Genomic DNA, 20634 nt, shown 5'->3' on the forward strand with positions numbered 1-20634 from the left:
CCTTCTAGTTATTTCTGATGAGTGTATCTGCAGGTTTCTGGTTGTTTTTCCTCTCTGGCCACCATTAAGCCGACCTTGTTAACATCTTCACACCAGAATCCAGATGGATCCAGATCCAGTGAGGGTGCCGCTCTGCTGCTTGTGTTCATTAGATCCACCCATCGCTCCTCCAACAGACCAAATATGGTCCCTTCCTTCACTGGTTGAAAAAGGCTGAACTACAGGCCTAAAAACTGTAGTCCACAAACCAACGAGTGATGTCACCATGACAACGTTTCCCGTCTATGGTTGATGCTAAATTAGCTGAGCTTTGACACCTTCACAATAAAAGTCCCCTGATAGTAGCAGTTAGTGATCAGTGAGCCAGACAGCAGGTCTCAGCTGGGCCCCGGTTTTCCTCCTTCCTCCTCTTCTTCCCCCTTTTTTCCGCTCCCATGTGGTGGGAAGATGATGGCGAGACCTGTGTTTGATGAATTGTGCTCACATGCTGTCCACAAATCCCTGAGATCCCGCTGGGTGCAAGCCAGGCCACCTCGGCATGCGGTCTGGTCTGATGGGATCCGAATGGGACCGGGGGTTGTGACTTGACAGCTAATGCGTCCCGGCGTCATCTGATGATGGACGTTGCATCGGGAAGTGTAGCCGAAAAAAGGACTGATCGTAACCACAGCCGCAAGGGAATTTCATAGTGATGAGAGCCTAGAAGTTGTTTTCCCTCCGTGTCTCCATCGTGCCAATTCAAAGCATGCCTTTTAAAAAAAACATATTATTCTCCTCTTTATTTTATGTACACACATAAGACTTCATGAAACCCAGATAATGGGGAAAAAGAGAAACTGTGACGGGAAGTGGTCAGGAAGCTGAAGGCTTGTACAGCGATCTTTACTTAAGGAGGAAAATAATGGAGGGAACAGAATATATTTTATAACTAAAAAATAAATGACAAGGAGCAGACGGATGAGAAGGGCACTACCTGATGACAATAAAAACAAATAAATGCATGAAAAACGAGAGGGGATGGGGAGAGAAATAATTGAATAAATGTTCCCAAATTCTAATCAATGTAAACGTCCATATCTGCACCACGATATCTTCGTAAATACAAATTAAATTTGATTTGAGTTAAACGTTGAGAGGAAAACAAGTCAAGAACATGTATTTATAAATATATATATTAATATTTATATATATATATATATATATATATATGTATGTATGTACATATATATATATATATATATGTATATATATTAATATTTATATATATATATGTATATAAATATATATATTAATATATATATATATATATATATATATATATATATATATATAAAATGTATATTATTATATTTTATGTAGGTATATTATTATATTTTTTTATATTATATATTTTTATATGATATATTAACACATTTCTGAAAATGTGTCATATTTTCCCCGTATGGCATTTGGAAAACGGTGTTGCCAGTCACTGTGGAGATTATTAAAATGTGCCTATTTTCATTCCAAATCTTATTTTGACCCGTCGTGATTCTACATCAAAAGAGAGCCGGCGAGCCAAACATCCCATCATCAAAGGCTTCAACAACAAAAGAATGTTCTTCAAATAGTTTTTTGGTGCTGGATAATTTCAAGCTGAAGTTTTTATGTATATCTTTATTGTGTGTGTGTGTGTGTGTGTGTGTGTGTGTGTGTGTGTGTGTGTGTGTGTGTGTGTGTGTGTGTGTGTGTGTGTGTGTGTGTGTGTGTGTGTGTGTGTGTGTGTGTGTGTGTGTCTCACATGTAGACCACTTGAAGTGGACCAGAGCAGTAAAACCTGGAGGGTTTTGTTCTTCTGGGAAGATGCTTCAAAAGGCACCTGAAGTCTGTTTGAACGGCTCTCATCTCGTTATTAGAATGAATTTAATTCCAGTGCTATTTCTTTCTTTGCTTGCTCATTTTACTCATTTTATTCTCTATCAAATATTATTATTGATATTATTATTAACTCGCTCTTGTAATTCTGCCTTTAATTCCCTTTCTTTCTGCTCAGAGGCCATGTCCTGTATAGTGGAGTAATTCAAATCCATGAAAATAATATATTTAATGTGAGCAGAGCATCATATCACAGACGGTCAGAAAGCAGCTTTATTTACTTATTCATTTGGTAAAATGCCACTTGTTTCTTTCTTTCCCTTCACAATAAAAGCCCTAGACATATATGCAACATCACTGTTTTACCAGGGGAACTTTAAAAGCAACAAATTGGCAGAAGGTGGGAAGTTACGAAGTACAAATACGTCGTTACTGTACTTTAAGTTTTCAGTTTTCTCTACTTGATGTAGTTTCCAGTGTGTTTCTTGTTTCTTTCTTTATTTTAGGCGTGCGTGGAAAAAGCAGCAACTTTTTTGGTTTTCTCGTCCTCCACAGGTCGTTTCCTTCCACTTCCTGTGACAACTTGAGTGCACAGAGACCTTATCAAAGGCTTTTGCCAGTGTTTGTTGCTTTTATTGCAGGAATAACTACATTGTTTTAGGTTGCCCCCATGCAAGGTATGCTGATCGCACCACTCCCCTCTCGACTCTGAAATTCCCAACTCCAATGGCCGGTAGTCGGGGCCGCAGGGTTTAAACAGTAGTATTGTTCTCCTGGAAGGGAAAAAGAAGTGTGTGTCAGGTTGAGCGCTTGTCTGGCCCCACTTAGTCTCTTCAGGATGTTTGGGGTTTTCTCTCTCTCTCTCTCTCTCTCTCTCTCTGTGTGTGTGTGTGTGTGTTGCAGCTTTTATGAAACTGATTTCCTGGCTGGCTCTTAGGAAAACGGAGCATGTTGGGTAATAATGCAGGAGACGTGGAGAGAGAGGCAGCGCCGCTGATTGTGTGTGTGTGAGAGAGACATGGAGGGAAAGCGGTGTCGGTATGAAGAGAATGCTGATGTGGAGATAAACTGCATGAAGGTGGCTGTGTGTGTCAGGAAGGGTGGTACTTTATCAGGTTGAATAAAAAAAAGAAAACCCCCATCTTTTGTTAACTCTGAACACACAGTGGCTCTGAGACGCGTGGAGAAAGTGTTTCAGTGTGACCGATGGGCCGTTACTCAAGAGTGTCTGGGTGGTGAAACGCATGGAGCTTATAATAACCACTATTGCTGCTTTTGTACATGTTGCAAAGAGTTCATGTCACCTCCCAGAGGTGCTCGGTGAATTTCACTGAGCTGCTGAATGGCGAGAGACCATCTGCTGGTTTACTACAGCGGTTTAAATCCAAAATAAACTATTTTGTTGTGATTTTTATTGCAATAAATAATAATAATTATGCCGAAATAACTCCATAATGATGACGATTAGTAAAAAGTCGTGGTTTGTTAGTTCTGTCTGCAAGACGACATGCAAACAACTTTTAAAACGCTTGTTTTCTGAATGGTGTCTGGCTTGAAGCTAGGCTACGCTAACATTGTAGCTGCTCCATCAACATTTAAAATAACGTCATCTAGACATAAATCTGGCAGAGACCTTGTTGTTTGATGTCTCTGGTTTCTCCACATAGTCTGTAATCACTAATGTGAGGGTCTATCGTAGACCTCTGGGAGACCACAGACCGCTACAACATGTTTGATCTCCAGTTGTGATTCAGTGACGACAGGAGGAGAATTTTAAAACTGCATCGTGCATTTCTGACTCGAGTTGAATTATTCCAACTCGATCAAATATGCAAATTGTGTGAAATAGCTTTAGCGCTGTGTCTTTGCAACAGTGCCACGTGAAAAACTCACCTTTAGTCAATTAGTCAAATTTAGTTTTATGAATACTTATGAGCATGTTTCTGGTAAAAAGTTTAAAGGTGGTGCTTTTGTGGTGAAACTTAGTTTTACAGATCTGTCGAGTTAAATCAAGTAATGGATTAGTCCATAAAATCATCATTTGACCAAGAATTCCTTTGCTCGCGCCATAGTGGCCATGCAGGGAACGGTTTGTCCTGCTTATTGTCAGAGCTGTTTTAACAGTGAAGATAAATGGATGTAATTTTTCTATAAAGTCTCCAGTTAGTATTCAGAAGAATGAGGGGAAACATTCAAAACGGCCAAAGACAATCTGGTCATTACAAACGGCCACTTCTTCTTCTTAAATAGCCACATTAAGTACATATAAAGCGATCTACTTACTAATAAATATAATCATTTTTTCAATAAAGAGTGCTGGAAAAAAGGAAAAGCACATCCTGTGGTGTTGCGTGTGAAAACCTCACGCTGAGCTTCAAATCGGACACGTCACTTCTTCAAATCGTAAAACAGTCAAACGTGAAAAATCTCTTTCTTCGTGGTGCCCCACACACACACACACACACACACACACACACACACACACACACACACACACACACACACACACACACACACACCCCAGATTTAGACGGCTGTATCTCGACGCTCATCCGTGCGGCGGATAGCATTGTCCAAACAGTACGCTTCAATTAATCACATTCTCATCCCTCCTCCGCAGGCTAACATTTTTTTTTTATTCTTTGCATCCTTTGTTTCAAACAAATCCCCCCCGGTATTGATCACATTGTTCAAAAAAGACATGAAAGCACAACTGTCATAGTTCATTTGTACAGTAGTTTAGTCTCTTTTTTTCACGTGCCTGCTTTATTGCCTGCTAGCGGGGTCTAACTGCGTCAATCGCATGTTTCCGATTAATGCCAAAGGCCCATTCCGACATCCGTGAAACATTAAGTTCAGGCCGGTACTTAATACAAAGTGAATGTGAGTCTGCACGGACCGGGGCAGCAACCGCTGTCCTTTCTTAACCCCCCACCAACGGTCGATATGGATGATTTTAGTTACGAGACAGGGAAGGAAAGAAGTCCAACGGTTTCATCATCCAGCCTGGCAGTTAAAGTGTCCAACCATTCTTAATAAACCCGTGAAGGGGCTGAATGCCTGAGTTGATGAATGCTGTTGTTCTGCCCAGATGTCATTGCAAAATAGATTTGTAAAGTTTTTTTAAATGTATTTATTTCATCCTCAGTCTCCACCTTCATCTGCCCAGTAAGTCGTAAATAAAGTCATCGGATGAATGTGGGAGAGGAAAATAAATCATTTCCCAGTAAAACGTAGTATTCAGTAAAAACACTCGAGTTTAGTACAAGTAAAAGGAAACGCTTCTCTGGAGCCCCAACTATCGGATTGTTAAACCTGAAGAGCAATAACACTATTTTTTATGTCCATCAATCACATAGATTGATACGACAGCAGCAGGTCTTTAATGTCGACTAGAAGTCGTGGTTAAACTTTGACAAAGCCTTGAAGAATGATATGAAGTCAATTACGTAAGAAATTGGTCTTTTTGTAGTGCTGCCGATCCCACTGAGACTCTACAGTCTCTGGTCTCGGTCTCTGTTTAATCCACTTACACATCGTGATTGTGTTTTACGCGGTGTCCATCCCCCGACCTCAAACAATTTACTTTTGATATGTTTTCATAACAATAAAATATTGTTTTTCTGCCAGTTTCACGGCTACAATTTAAATTGCGAATTGCTCTTCTGATCCAATTTTCAGTTTTCTTCTTTCTTCTTGATTTCAGGTCATTGATTGGATGTGTCTCGAGAGGATATTCTGCGGTGGTAGTCGTAGCAACATGTGGGACCCTGTCGGGCGTCCAGACAGGGGAACCGCTGGATCATATAAAAAGGGCCTCTTTAATAGGTTGCATTTTTGTGTTTGTTAAGATAATCATATTTGTAAATGTAGAACAAGCTATAATTGTTTTTCCCATCATTTGGGTGCCTCTATGGAACCACACACACAGAGGGAGGGCACCTTCATTCTCTGCTCAAGTAGTCATTACACTATATTTTACATAGCAAATAGCTGCTCTATCAATCTTAACGTCATATACTGCTCACTTAACAAAAATGATGGTCCGCAAGTTCCACTTAAATTTTTTACTTGACGAATGACAGACATCGTAGACTCACAAGGGGTCAAAGCTACTGACATGCTCTGCTATTATCACAAATTACTGGACGTCCCCAGGTGATAAAGAATACTGCAAGACGCGGAGCAAAGGTGAGCTTCGCTTCTCGGTTTAACCTTTTAACCAAATTGATTTAAAGCAGATTGATTTCGAACACATTTGGTTACGTTACCGGCCTGGGGGAGTCGTTGTGTAGCAACGTACGTAATGTCCATGTGTTGGAGTTTGAGTTTGGTGCCAGATACATCGAGGAGGCATCTGTGGTCGATCACAGTGCTGGTCTGGATGGTTTTTGGGCAGTGGGGGAAGAAAGTACAAGTAAAATACTTATTTCAAAAGGTTCAAAGTAAAAGTAGTAATAATGCAGTAAAATGTTCCCTGTCAGTGTTTTGACAGTGTCTACTGTTGGGTGGATAAATCTACAGCAATTCATCAGATTTGATTGCATAAGCCCATTTCACCTTGTATAAATTGAAAGTCAAATGCTGCTAAACTGTGTAAAAATACCAAAATTTAACATTATTAAGAGGTCAGTTTGTTCATAAATTCCCGAGATAATGAAACCAAACATGTTTTAATGTGGTTCAGTCCTGATTTAACCTCCTACGTCAAATGCAAGTGATATACCGTATTTAATTTTAGGATACATTCAGACAAAAATAAATGAGTCAGCACTTTATTTAAGCACGATGTAACAAAAATGTGCATTATTTCAAAAGACAGAATAACAGGTGAACTTGCATTCTTTTACATTAAGTTTTGAAAGGTGTGATATTTGACATTCAGAGTGTCGATATAGCATCAAACCGCTATAAGGTAAAGTATAATGTAGGAATGTCGACCTGAGCAGAGAATTGAATCAATCTCCCGCCGTGTGTGTTGTTATTGGAGCTACTCCTTGCTATGTTGTCATAGCTGGGGTCGGCTGCAGGCTCGCTTTTTGGTGCATATTGGTACCCAACCTCCGATTTCGCCTCAGCTAAAAACTTTTGCCACTGTTGGCAGTGTTTGCTGCTAGCTTGGCTCAGTTGTAAGAATGCTCCCAATCTCGTGTATATATAGCACCTTTTTGAAGAAAGGCACAGCACTCGTTTTGTGGTTGTCAGCTTTAACACGAGCGGAGCTGCTCCTTGTCCCATGATGAAGAAGCACAGCGACGTTTTTGAGTAAAACGGCTTAAACTTGCATGTTTTTGTTTTCTTCTCATTCCGGGCTTCATGTGGGCGACTTGCACGACTTCCCAGTCGCAGTCCCTCTAATATGAGGACACTATTGTCTGTCCTCACCTCCTCCTCAGGGCATGTTAGTGATTTGTGGATCCCAAGTGTATTTGTACACACCCCAAATGATGTTTTTCTCAAACAAAAGTATTCTAGAGATAGAAAGTTCCGCAGGGGCCTGAACGGTCTGGATCACATTTTCCTCTGATCAGTCGCCACACTATAAATTAGCGAAACGTAATTATACCGCAATCATTGCATTTCGTTTAGTCACGCTCATGCAAAGAGCCTTGGCAGCCAGAACGGCACTGAAGTCAGCGGAGCGCCGGTCGGTGATCTGAGCCCGATGAGCCGATTTGTCAGTCCGTCTCGGTTGCCAGCAGCATGATATCACGGCATCCTTCCACCGGTCCAGTGGTGTTTGTGGACCGGCAACACTCGGGCGGCCCTGGGCTCCTCACTCACTACTCCGTTTTGGTTTGTGTGGAAACAGAAATAATCTCATTTGGTTCGGATGCACCTGGATGACCACTCCAGTAGAGAGGGTGATGGCTAACGGAGCTTTGATTAAATTCAAATAAATATATAAGTGAGGAAAATCTATTAATGCAGGTGTTATTCGTGACCGAGGGACTCTTTTCTACTGTTTTGAGAGCGGGACCACAACCAGTGAACGAAGTGACCATATTTGGACTGCGCAGGAGCAGCAAACCTTAGTCGCCCCCTGGTGGTCAGCAGAGGATGACAGTTTAAGGCACTTCACTTTTCAGGCAGAAGAGGAACACTAGCTAGCAATTATGCAGATTTGGCAACTGTTTTAGGTCTTCAGAGATTTGTGCAATTAATAAGTGAAATAGGACATTTAAACAATGTTAAACAAATCCACAGTCTACCTTTTTTTAACAGTTAAATTATTAAAGACAAAAAGGAAAAAACCATCACCAACCAACCTCAGTTGCTTACTGGTGATTTCTCTCTGAAAATCAAACAGTTGTTTTTGGACAAGCAGCCGGTAAAACTCAAACTGCGCTTGTGATGTATTTCCCTCTTTTTATGAAAGTATAATTATATGTAGCGATTCTTCAAAAATATGAACACAGCATGGAAGTAACCGCTCAGCGTCTGACGGGAGAACGGATGATGGACGATGTGGAAGAGCCTCAAACCGCATAAAGAAACCACGCTCACTGCGAGCCACACGCAAGATCGAATGAATTACAAAGAGGATCGAGTATTTAACATATAAATATGAACCGTGGGAGTCATTCGATAAGTTCAACAGACCGCTAACTAAGTGTTGGCTTCAAATGTCAAACCTCTCTGAAGGCGGATCACATGTTAAAGCAGTTCTGATTTTAATTGGCTGATAAGTTGTTTACCTTTTTTTTGTTCACTGTCGTACGTTTTCTGCAGTTCGGCATAATGACTCTGTGGTCGGAGAATAGAGAAGTTCTGGGTTTGTGGACCTGAATGGTTTATTTCCGGGGTTTTCATGGTACATTAGGAGAAAATAAGTTTGCGATCAAATCATTTCGAGGACCCCCCGCAGTAAATCTGCCGAGCCCCTAGGGGTCCCAGACCCCCTGTTGAAGATCTCTTTGCTTTAAATTAAGTAAATGTTCCTTCAATAAAACCCTTAAAACTGCTATTAACTTTCCTTTTCACAGCCAAAACAGCACAGATGTCTCGGTTCTTCCTCATTTAAATGACCCAACAGTCTGAATGATGAACTTCTGGCGTTCGCTTGACATGTCTCCAATTATCGGGCTGATTTGGGACGGCGTTTCCCTGTGTTTTATGTTTACTGCGTGCGAACTGCAGTAAGTGGGCCTTTATTTATCGTCCGTCCCGAGTGTTGTGACAGAGCCGAGGAAGCTCGCTCCGCGGGGCGCCGCACATGAAAAACATTTCAACTTCGGAGAGATTAAATCAAACCAGCAGCGGGGGGAAATCGGGAGTTGTGTTCCCTGCAAAGGAACTCGGACAAAATGATCTTTGACTGAATTTTTTCCACCACAGCGGGGAATCTTCATGGATCCCTGATCGCATTGTACTGCGACACGGGGGAGGTCAAAGGTCAGAGTCGGGGGCGGCTTGCACTGACCTTAGACGTCTAGTTTAAAATAACACTTTCTATGAAGCCCATATCTATATGAAACAGTCTGCTTATAGTGGTGTTAATTACAACAATAATCATCATAATGCTTGATAACTGATGGTTTCTGACTATTATAGTCATAATACATTATATTTTTGTAATGCATTATAATCTGCCAGTACAAGACATAAAACATAAAATGTACTTTTCTTAAAGGGCCAGTATGTAGGATATAGGAGCATTTATTGGCAGAAATGGAATATAAGATTCATAACGAAAACTAAGAATTGTCGCGTTTTCACTAGCTTAGAATAAGCTTTTTAACGTTCCCTGAATGCCACCTCGCTTCACGATGCACGCTTGGAAAGGGAGGGGTTCGAGTATTCAGTTGCAAACTGCAAACTCTCCACTAAATGTCACTGCTATTTTTTAAGCAAATCATTTTCTAACCCCTTGGATTCATCTTGTGTCCCATTGGAGGGTCCGAACCCCCAGGTTGGGAACCACCGATCCAGATAACGTACAAATTGAAATGACTATATGCCTTTGTGAAGGTTGTAAAGACATGTTTAGTTATTTATGACTGTGTCGCTTGGCCCTGGGTGATGTTGGGACTCTGAACATCATGAGCGTATCCTAGCCCTGCTTTGTTAAGTGTCCTGAGATGACTTTGTTGTGATATGACACTATAAATAAAACTGAATTGAATCTCGGCTTGACTCGGGTTCCTGAAAAAAACATACATTTTAACAATTTTTTACAGCTCTGCGTTTTCCGTAGACGTCTTCCGACCTTCAAATCACCAAACCCGGGGCACACACAGGGAAAAGGTTCAAATATTTGTTTATTTCTCAGCAACAATGTGCTACACATGTTCACTGCTACACAACCGACCAGCACAGACACAATTCAACAAACCAGTTCCCAGTTGTATCACCGTTGCTGCTGCAGTGATCTGTTGGCGTTGGTCAGAGTGCAAGAAAGAAAGAAAGCCGTATGATTGTTGTAGTTCACCCTGGATAATAAGCGGACTCTGTGCGCGAGTGTACAGGGGGCTTCAGCGGGCCGCCAACAGAAACGTGGCCAGCAGCTAAAACAGCAATCGAACCAAATTAAAATTTGCTTTCAATTTTCTGCTTTGCACAGAAAAATAAACGTCCCGAAGCGTAACGTGTGTGTGTGTGTGTGTGTGTGTGTGTGTGTGTGTGTGTGTGTGTGTGTGTGTGTGTGTGTGTGTGTGTGTGTGTGTGTGTGTGTGTGTGTGTGTGTGTGTGTGTGTGTGTGTGTGTGTGTGTGTGTGTGGCAGGAGGACGAGCTTTACCCCCGATGACACCTTATTAAAAAAAGCGTAAGAATTAAAGGTACATAAACAAAAGGAGCGCACATGTTGGTTTAACCTCGTTTTTTTAATCGTCCTTGTGAACAGAGCTCTTTGAACACACACACACACTCTCCCTGCACACCTCCGACCGATCCCTGACGACAACCAGATGGCACGACACGCTTGGCATCATGGGTAAACGAGTGTGTTCGTGTGCCGGACTAGACTCGACAACGGTCTGTGGTGATGCGGGTACCTCCATTTATGTGTGTTACATGGTTCTAGTCGCTAGATGATTCTAGTGGTTGCATGATTCTAGTGGTTGCATGGTTCTAGTCGTTGCATGGTTCTAGTCGTTGCATGGTTCTAGTCATTGCATGGTTCTAGTCGTTGCATGGTTCTAGTGGTTGCATGGTTCTAGTGGTTGCATGGCTCTAGTCGTTGCATGGTTCTAGTCGTTGCATGGTTCTAGTCATTGCATGGTTCTAGTTGTTGCATGGTTGTAGTGGTTGCATGGTTCTAGTCGTTGCATCGTTCTAGTGGTTGCATGGTTCTAGTTGTTGCATGGTTCTAGTCGTGTGGATGTGTATTTTTTATTATCTTTATGTGCGTATGTGTCTTTACATCCACCTTTTTTTTCTGTGCTCGCCCAGCAGAACCCGTCAAGCCGTTTACTCGGTATTGCTACGATGCTAAACGCTAAACCGCTAATGATAAGAGGCTGGCGGCGGCGGCACATTAACGGAATAGTTTGACACTGAAAGACACTCGTTTGCTGTCTTGCCAAGAAATCGGGAGGACAATTACCGAAAAGTGTTTCCAGGAGACGTTCATTGGAAACCGGTTGTTGTTGGAGAAGAAACACCAGGCTAGCAGTTTCCCTCTGCGTCCAGTCTTTGTGCTAAGCTACGCTAACTGTCTCCTGTCAGGAACACGTTTTGGTAAATTGTTTTACATTTGTTAGATCGGTAACTGTTGATGAATTCTAGCATCGTTTATCCCTCCATCTAGAGATCCATGCTTTCATATACACATCAGGATTGTAGTGTTTTGATTTATTTTGTGAAAAAATACGTTTAAAGAAATCTCATGTGCGCTGTGTATGTATGTGTTGTTGCTTAAAATAAAATGGGGTTTCACAGAGCGGACAGGAAAGACGAGATGTCTGACATTCTTTACAAGGAAATAAAAAACGAGAGCGAGGGAAGGAAAGTGAAAGTCAGAGTCGAGAGAGAGAGAGATCAACAACCGTTGGCTGCATACCTCACTCGGCCTCTCTCTCTCTCCTTTTATCTTCTTCAGGGCTCCTTTTAGTGTGTTTTTAACAAGACTCCTCCTCCTCCTGGTTTTCATTCCTGCTTTGTTCTGTGTTGCTTCTCTCAGTCTATCATCTCTGTATCCAGACGAGAAGCAAATCCTCCAACAAGAAAAATAAATCCACACTTCGAAAATCCAAGTGGTTTGAGTCCAGTCAATGAAAGAAACCATATGAATTACTTTTATTAAAAATCATCCAGTTTATTAGAATCTCATCCGCAGCCATTCATATGTACAGCACTCGCATGGCACGCGTAGTTCTAAAAAGTAAAAAGAAAAGACTTTATTCCACTTCTTTTTTTGCTTTGGTTTTATCTATGATTTTTTCCTTGTTCCACAGTCCGTTCCTCACATCTTCGATGCCGAGGATTTTTTTTTTAATAGCGTGTACATTCTTCGGTCTTGAATCCAAAATCCCGACGATGGGGGGGGGGGGGGGGGGGTGTTGGTGTGTTATTTTGGGAAGCAGAGCGGCAGGGTGTCCTAATTTTCAGGAAGGTTTTTTAGTGTTTTTTCTCCAAAAGCAACCGAAAAATCATTTTCTTTGTTTATCTTGCTCTTGGATGAAGTCAAACCCGTCGTCCATCCTTCATTGCAGACTTTGAGGATCCAAGGCCAACATCCCCGCAGCTTTTTCTCAGAGTCACCAGATAAGTCGTCTCCAGCCCCGCCCACTCATCCATCCATCTTTTTTCCCGTTTCCCTTAGAGGTCGAGGCGGAAGGCGCCGAAGTAGCTGGAGGAGTCGTCGGCGTTGACCATCGTCGGGGACGACACAGAGACGAAGAGCTCGTCGCCGGCCCTCAGCTCGAACAGCCCGCCCTGGTACACGGAGTGGAGGGCGTACTCGGCGTCTGGGGCCCAGCACTTAGTCCCCACCCCCTTCAGGAGCTGGACCAGGACAGAAGAGAAGGTCAGAGACACGCTGGTGCTTTGTATATGTTGAGGATTGGGGGAGGGGGGGGGGGGGTACCTGAATGGGGCTCGGGTAGGAGGTTTTCTTGTAGACGCACTGCACCAGCTGGTGGCTGACGCTGCGCTGGTCTCCGTCACTGGCGGCCGGGGACGGGTAACGGAAATACACCTGCAGAGGAACCAGTTAGTATGGATGCATGGGTCTGAGACAGTGAGGGACCAATGCTCCAACCCTCATCTGGTGGGTTTAGATTTGACATTAAAATGGTTTATTACTCAATCCCTCAATGTTAAGTGAACTTCAGTTAAGTTGATGGATTTATGTTATTAATTATGCAAATCTGCATTTCAAGCTATGCTTTGATTAGAACATCTACCAACATGGTGGGATAAAATGAACATATTTTAAAAATATATTTCAGCTGTATTTTTCTCCATCAACGTAACTAACATCATGTCAGCAGTCAGAAAAACATGTAAAAAAATAGTCAATTTATAATAAATGATGCATGTTATTGTCTAAATCCCTGTGTGGAAGCAGAAACAGGTTTTTCTCTCTGAATAATAGAGGAGAGCCTGATCACCTGTGAGTACAGGTAGTACCGCCCATCCTGAGGCACTCGCAGCTTCCCATTGGACAGGGTCATGTTGTGCAGGTGAGCTCCGAAGCTCTGATTGGCCCACGTGCGGACCACGTGGCGACAGGACTGGTGGAGACCCGGCGTGGGGATCGGGTACGGGGGCAACCCTGTTATGGAAGAAACCAAAAACCTAGTTTTATTGCATCACAGAGGGAATGCTTTTATGTTGAAATCATGAATCTGCAGAAATACTTTCATTCTCTTGTGAGGAGGATGTCTGGTGGGGGGGAGGGGGGGGGGGGGGGGCTTGGGTCACACCGATGACGTTAATGGCGGCGCCTGTTCTCGTGTTAATTTACAAGTTTCACTGCGGCTACTCCTAGGCCATGGTGTGTGTGTGTGTGTGTGTGTGTGTGTGTGTGTGTGTGTGTGTGTGTGTGTGTGTGTGTGTGTGTGTGTGTGTGTGTGTGTGTGTGTGTGTGTGTGTGTGTGTGTGTAAATTAATAAATGACATCGAAGCTCAACCCTCAGTCTCTCGGTCTAACTGTACTTCCTTATGAGAGATCCAAGAATGTGTGAAACACACACACACACACACACACACACACACACATCCCTGCCCTTTGTCAACTCAATTGAAATAACAACAGTCGGCCTGTGCCAGATTGTCAACACCCTTCAGCTCGCACGCCAGACTCGGATGAAACGGAGGTCTGGATAACACACGCATTAAAGAAACGCATTCCTGCTTCCAAAGTTCCACGTTTCTTTTTCTCTTCTTTTCTTTTACGACACACCTACACTCCATTATACATATGTGACGCCCGAGCTAATAAATATCTGTTTTACAGCTGTAAACTTCACCGGAGAGATCATGAGAGGAAAAAAAGCCTCCGGGAGCAGGAAAGCAGCAAAACACAAGTAATCTGATTACTTTCAATGCTCCACTAAACGCTTCGTAAGTAGATTACCTGCAGGTCAAAGTTAAGTGGATTAAACAAGTGGATTCCTTTTTATTTTACTACAGGACGCACACACGTTTTTCTAATGCTCCTCGTATTAATGATGGAGGGATTACATCATTCATTTAGTTACATTAAAGCAAGCCGTTGCTGACACACACACACACACACAGTAATAAGTGCTCTTTGTATGATTCAGATTTATGTTTCATTGCTTCCCAGCGGTCATAAACCTAAACAAACCTCCAGCTTTGACTCTATAATCACACACACAACAATTAAAACGCTCAAATCCACTCCTGACCCCCGGGAAGCCTCACCTTGAGAGCTGGTGTCCCTCAGGGTCAGGTGTGCCGACGGCCTCTGGGCCACCGAGGTCCCGAACTTTGACCCCGAGTTGTTGAAGGACCGAGGCATGGTCCTCGCTTCTGAGGGAGAGAGGGAGAAAGGGTCAGAAACGAGGGCTGTTGCATTGTGGGGAGGGAGAGAGAGAGGGAGGGAGACACAGAGACTCACCTATGAAGGTTTGTTTGGAGATGATGTTCTCCGTCACCTGAAAAAGAGGAAACAGTCGATTATTTAACTGCTGACGCTTCATTGCTGTGATGCAAAAGTACACAAAAGACAAAAAGACTGTACAAGTACTGGTTCAACTTCTTGAATCAAGTAAAAAAGTAAAAGTATCCTTATGAAGGACTTTCCTACCTCACTGAATCTCACGTTATATTAATCATCCATCATTTCTCCTCAAACAGATATTTGTTTTAACATGTAGGAAGTAAAAGTAAAAGTACAGATATTTGTTTTAACATGTAGGAAGTAAAAGTACAGATATTTGTTTTAACATGTAGTAAGTAAAAGTACAGATATTTGTTTTAACATGTAGTAAGTAAAAGTACAGATATTTGTTTAACATGTAGGATGTAAAAGTAAAAGTACAGATATTTGTTTTAACATGTACTAAGTAAAAGTAAAAGTACAGATATTTGTTTAACATGTAGGATGTAAAAGTAAAAGTACAGATATTTGTTTAACATGTAGTAAGTAAAAGTAAAAGTACAGATATTTGTTTAACATGTAGGATGTAAAAGTAAAAGTACAGATATTTGTTTTAACATGTACTAAGTAAAAGTAAAAGTACAGATATTTGTTTTAACATGTAGTAAGTAAAAGTACAGATATTTGTTTTAACATGTAGGATGTAAAAGTTAAAGTACAGATATTTGTTTTAACATGTAGGATGTAAAAGTTAAAGTACAGATATTTGTTTTAACATGTAGTAAGTAAAAGTAAAAGTACAGATATTTGTTTTAACATGTAGGAAGTAAAAGTAAAAGTACAGATATTTGTTTTAACATGTAGTTAGTAAAAGTAAAAGTACAGATATTTGTTTTAACATGTAGGAAGTAAAAGTAAAAGTACAGATATTTGTTTAACATGTAGTAAGTAAAAGTAAAAGTACAGATATTTGTTTAACATGTAGTAAGTAAAAGTAAAAGTACAGATATTTGTTTTAACATGTAGGAAGTAAAAGTTAAAGTATAGATATTTGTTTTAACATGTAGTAAGTAAAAGTTAAAGTATAGATATTTGTTTTAACATGTAGGAAGTAAAAGTAAAAGTACAGATATTTGTTTTAACATGTAGTAAGTAAAAGTACAGATATTTGTTTTAACATGTAGTAAGTAAAAGTTAAAGTATAGATATTTGTTTTAACATGTAGGAAGTAAAAGTTAAAGTATAGATATTTGTTTTAACATGTAGGAAGTAAAAGTAAAAGTACAGATATTTGTTTTAACATGTAGTAAGTAAAAGTACAGATATTTGTTTTAACATGTAGTAAGTAAAAGTAAAAGTACAGATATTTGTTTTAACATGTAGGAAGTAAAAGTTAAAGTACAGATATTTGTTTTAACATGTAGGAAGTAAAAGTTAAAGTACAGATATTTGTTTTAACATGTAGTAAGTAAAAGTAAAAGTACAGATATTTGTTTTAACATGTAGGAAGTAAAAGTAAAAGTACAGATATTTGTTTTAACATGTAGGAAGTAAAAGTAAAAGTACAGATATTTGTTTAACATGTAACGAACAATGTCAGCATGATAACATGCTAACGTGCTAACATGTCCTGCAGGTGTTCTGATATCAGGACGAAACCCCGAAGTTCCCGTTCATCCTGAAGGTGACATGATCATCTTCCAGATAACGCAGCATGAAGCCGTCTTCTATTCTGATCTTTATTAGCGTCTTTTATTAGATCCGAGGGTCTGATGTAGTTGCATCACACTGCCGAGTGGCCCGACACACGAGACCCTCTCACCGCCACTTAAGTGCACCTGGAAGCTGGAAATGGTTAGCGCGGGTCAGAGGTCGAGATGGTAACTCGAGTCACGCAGCACTTTAAATATCTGCCTGCAAACGAGCTGGAATGGATGAACAAAGTTTTAAAAAACTCAAAAACGCACCTCACGCTGCTTTTAAGACTTTCTCAAAACCAGCTTCGATGTTTCAGGATTCTTTTTTTTCTTTTAACGGATTTCTTTCACGTAATAATATCCTTTTAATGTCATGTTTTATTGTCGTTGAAGAAGGAATGCAGGAACGAAAACTCAAACAGGAAGTGCAGCAAACGATGACTCAGCAGTCTTTAATCTACAGTGAGGTGTTTATTATTCTTATTCTTATATGTTCTGTCCAGCAGAGCCCGATATCTTCCTCTGAATGTTGGATAAGAACCACGCTGTCAGGAGACCATGCACGGCTAGACTGAGATCTGCAGCAGGTGTCTCCATGGCGACTGGCGTTGTCATCTGTGCAGACGTCTGCAGCTTCACCTCGAGGGCGTTTATTTGGGCTTCTCTTTTGATAAAAAAAAAAAAAAACAAGCTGTGAGTGAGGAGTCAGCAGGAAGTAGACAACGGATGGCGTTAGATGGCATTAGATGGCGTGTGGTGTGCGTAGCAGCGGGGCGCCGTGATGACCTGATAACATTGCTTCCGGCTCCTGACATGTCCAACACTCTCCAGAATGTTGGTATTAAGATAGTCTGGGAGAACCTGCTCCCACAATGCACCTCACTGATATCCATCTTGAAATCAAAGGGTCAAAGGTACGTCAGCGCATTAGGGCCACGCTGGTTTCCACTTGTTGTCACTAGCAACGGCAAACATTTGGTCTTGGCGCAACCAAGCAACTTGTTTATAATCAGCTATGACAAAGTGAAAGCTGGCACTAGCATCGACCACCGCCCATAAGATGACAACATGGCCTCATATGAATAAAAGCAACAATAAGCATCAACATCATCACCCTAAGGACCTTAACGAGGCGTTGTCACACATTGGGATGATTCATTACAAACATACATGTACATTCATGGGACCTTAGCTAGCATAGATGCTGCTTGTTAGCATCGGAATAAACTCACTACAAATGTCATCGTGGATCAAATACAAAAATATCTCAAGTTGGGGAATGTGAGAGTCAGTGAAGTTGGTGGGAAGGAGAAAAAAACCAGAGAGAAGCAGAGATGACGGCCAATTATGTGGAAATGAGAGAAGAGGAGGAATGAGGCTGGAAGAAAGAGAGGATTGAGAGGAAGAAGAGGGACAAGTATGCACATGAAGGAGTTTCTCCTGCAGATTAGCGGCGGCTGCAACCCGATCCTTTAATACGCTGCTCAACCCCGGCAGGCCCGGACTGGCTGTGTGTGTGTGTGTGGTTCTTAGTTATCAATACTAATCTGGTTTAAGAGGCTTCTCATTCCTTTAAAAAAATGTAATTTTCGTAGAAATACCTGCGTGCTGGTTGCGTCGTTTTTAAAGCTGCGTGTAATTAGCGAGCGTCCGTTTGAAGCAGGAGGAGCCGTCTCGGTAGGAATGTGTTATTAGCGTATCCGATGTTTTCCTCCCATGGCTTGTTAAAGTGGAGACGCTGTGATTGAGGACGAGACGGCTCCCGAGTGACGAAGACAACTACTTCTGACGGGTTCTTCGCATATTTGGCTTAATTAAAACCAAACACCTCCGCGTCAACGATCCGGGCTAGACCCCCCTCCCTCGTCCCCCGAGCTTCGTAATTGATGCTTGACAGGGTAAGCCCCGTGGAAAATATGACCACAGGGTCATTAAACGCACACACGGTTTTATTTCCAATGTGCAACGTGGACTTCAGAGGTCTCGAGAGACCATCTGAACAGTTTCAAAGTGGTTAAAAAGAAACCAAAGATGTTGTAGTACTAGAAACGTGTTTTGTGTCGATGTTTAACGTGTACATGTTGAGTTGAATGTCATTCGTTTTTCTGCCGCGGGTGAGGACTGTTGCATGTTCCGCATTTCATCGCAGCTGCATCACACACTGGTTCTGGCCTCGTCTGAGACCATAAACTCATGTTTACAATGTTTACTGAGATAATACATCGAGAGAAGTAGGACCATTTTCTCATAGACTTCTATACAACCAGAGAGGAGTCGCCCCCTGGTGGCCAGCAGAGAGAAGTAGGACCATTTTCTCATAGACTTCTATACAACCAGAGAGGAGTCGCCCCCTGGTGGCCAGCAGAGAAAAGTAGGACCATTTTCTTATAGACTTCTATACAACCAGAGAGGAGTCGCCCCCTGGTGGCCAGCAGAGAAAAGTAGGACCATTTTCTCATAGACTTCTATACAACCAGAGAGGAGTTGCCCCCTGGTGGCCGGCAGAGAGAAGTAGGACCATTTTCTCATAGACTTCTATACAACCAGAGAGGAGTCGCCCCCTGGTGGCCAGCAGAGAGAAGTAGGACCATTTTCTCATAGACTTCTATACAACCAGAGAGGAGTCGCCCCCTGGTGGCCAGCAGAGAGAAGTAGGACCATTTTCTCATAGACTTCTATACAACCAGAGAGGAGTTGCCCCCTGGTGGCCGGCAGAGAGAAGTAGGACCATTTTCTCATAGACTTCTATACAACCAGAGAGGAGTCGCCCCCTGGTGGCCAGCAGAGAGAAGTAGGACCATTTTCTCATAGACTTCTATACAACCAGAGAGGAGTCGCCCCTGGTGGCCAGCAGAGAGAAGTAGGACCATTTCTGCATGTTTAAGGCACTTCGGCATTGGCATCACTTTTCAGAGTTGGGCTGCAACAAATGATGATTTCCACAATTTATTCTCTTGATTATTTTTGCGATTAATCCTTAATTTGTCCGACGAACCCAAAGATATTCACTTTTAAATGGTAGAATTTCCCTTTCGGCCATGTGTATTGTATTATTTGAACAAAGATGAAGTGTGATGATGACGATTTAATTGACATGCCCGAAATAAATAAACAAATAAATAAATAAATTGGTAGAGGTGGAATATCATTTTCATTGCTATGTTGTCACATTTTATGTTGCCAGGTCCACTGTATAGAGGAGTGATCGGAGGGTTGGTTGCAATCTGCAACGTCACCACTAGAGGCCACTACACTACACCCAACACATCTAATGAACCTACGAAGAAAACGTGTGTATAGCTACGTGGCTTCCCTCCATATATCCCTGTTTCATCACCTCCGGAAAGCACACTTAGACCTCTGTGCTCCGACACACATTGCCCAACGTATAAAAATGCTACATGTATAGGATTAGCCTCGAGCACCAGCCGGTCACCGCTCCTCCCTCCTGCTCATTAGCGCTTCCTACTCGCTGTTTTTTTTTACGGCGGTTTGCTGTGGGAGCTTCCTGCCAGACGAATGTTGAGCACCGTTAAGGAAACCGTTGCAGATTGATATCTTTTATTGCCGTTTCCAGTTCAGCTTCATGAGGCTTTTGACGGATGATTTTTTTTAATTGATTGTGTTGGGTTCTCACGTTCACTTTCCTCAGCGTGTTTGTTTGCGTTTCATTCTGCATTGTTCTCCTGCAGGAAGACTCGACTCACTGTGAAGCTGCAGCGATGGAGGCCGTTGCTGCTCGCCATCGCTTTCGCCTCCCACAATGCCTCTCTCCATTCGTCCGTCTGCCACCCGTAATCTCTCCCTCCACGCCGCCGTGACTCCTTATTCCTCCTCGGGACATGAACCGGCGTGGAAGTAGGCCAGGGGCGGGGCTTTGTTTCATTTCTGAGCCTCGCTGCTTTAAGTTTCGTTTTGACACAATGCAAAATACCTGCGTGGGGTACGTCACCATGAAGACAAAGGTGTTCTGCAGACATGCGATGCCTGTGTGCCGCTACGCACTGCTTTAGGTGACGTATTGCACTTTCCTTGGGTGGGAATATCACCGAGTCCTTTTGAACACAAGTATC

At 42.1% G+C, this 20634-nt stretch overlaps 1 protein-coding gene across 1 annotated transcript in view; it reads right to left on the minus strand.

Annotated features, from left to right (window-relative positions):
* Nucleotides 1-10097: 10097 nt before the first annotated feature.
* The window catches only part of tnfsf10l (TNF superfamily member 10, like), a 43506-nt gene continuing 32969 nt past the window's right edge, over nt 10098-20634 (minus strand). Inside the window, exons 3-7 of the mRNA XM_084003554.1 lie at nt 14883-14919; nt 14687-14794; nt 13408-13571; nt 12882-12992; nt 10098-12799 (exon numbers count right to left, since the gene is read on the minus strand). Of these exons, the coding sequence (XP_083859680.1) occupies nt 12614-12799; nt 12882-12992; nt 13408-13571; nt 14687-14794; nt 14883-14919 (606 nt within the window). The 3' untranslated portion in view covers nt 10098-12613. The remainder of the gene's footprint in view (nt 12800-12881; nt 12993-13407; nt 13572-14686; nt 14795-14882; nt 14920-20634) is intronic.

The sequence above is a fragment of the Eutrigla gurnardus genome, assembly GCF_963514095.1.
Source record: "Eutrigla gurnardus genome assembly, chromosome: 23".
NCBI lineage: Eukaryota > Metazoa > Chordata > Actinopteri > Perciformes > Triglidae > Eutrigla > Eutrigla gurnardus.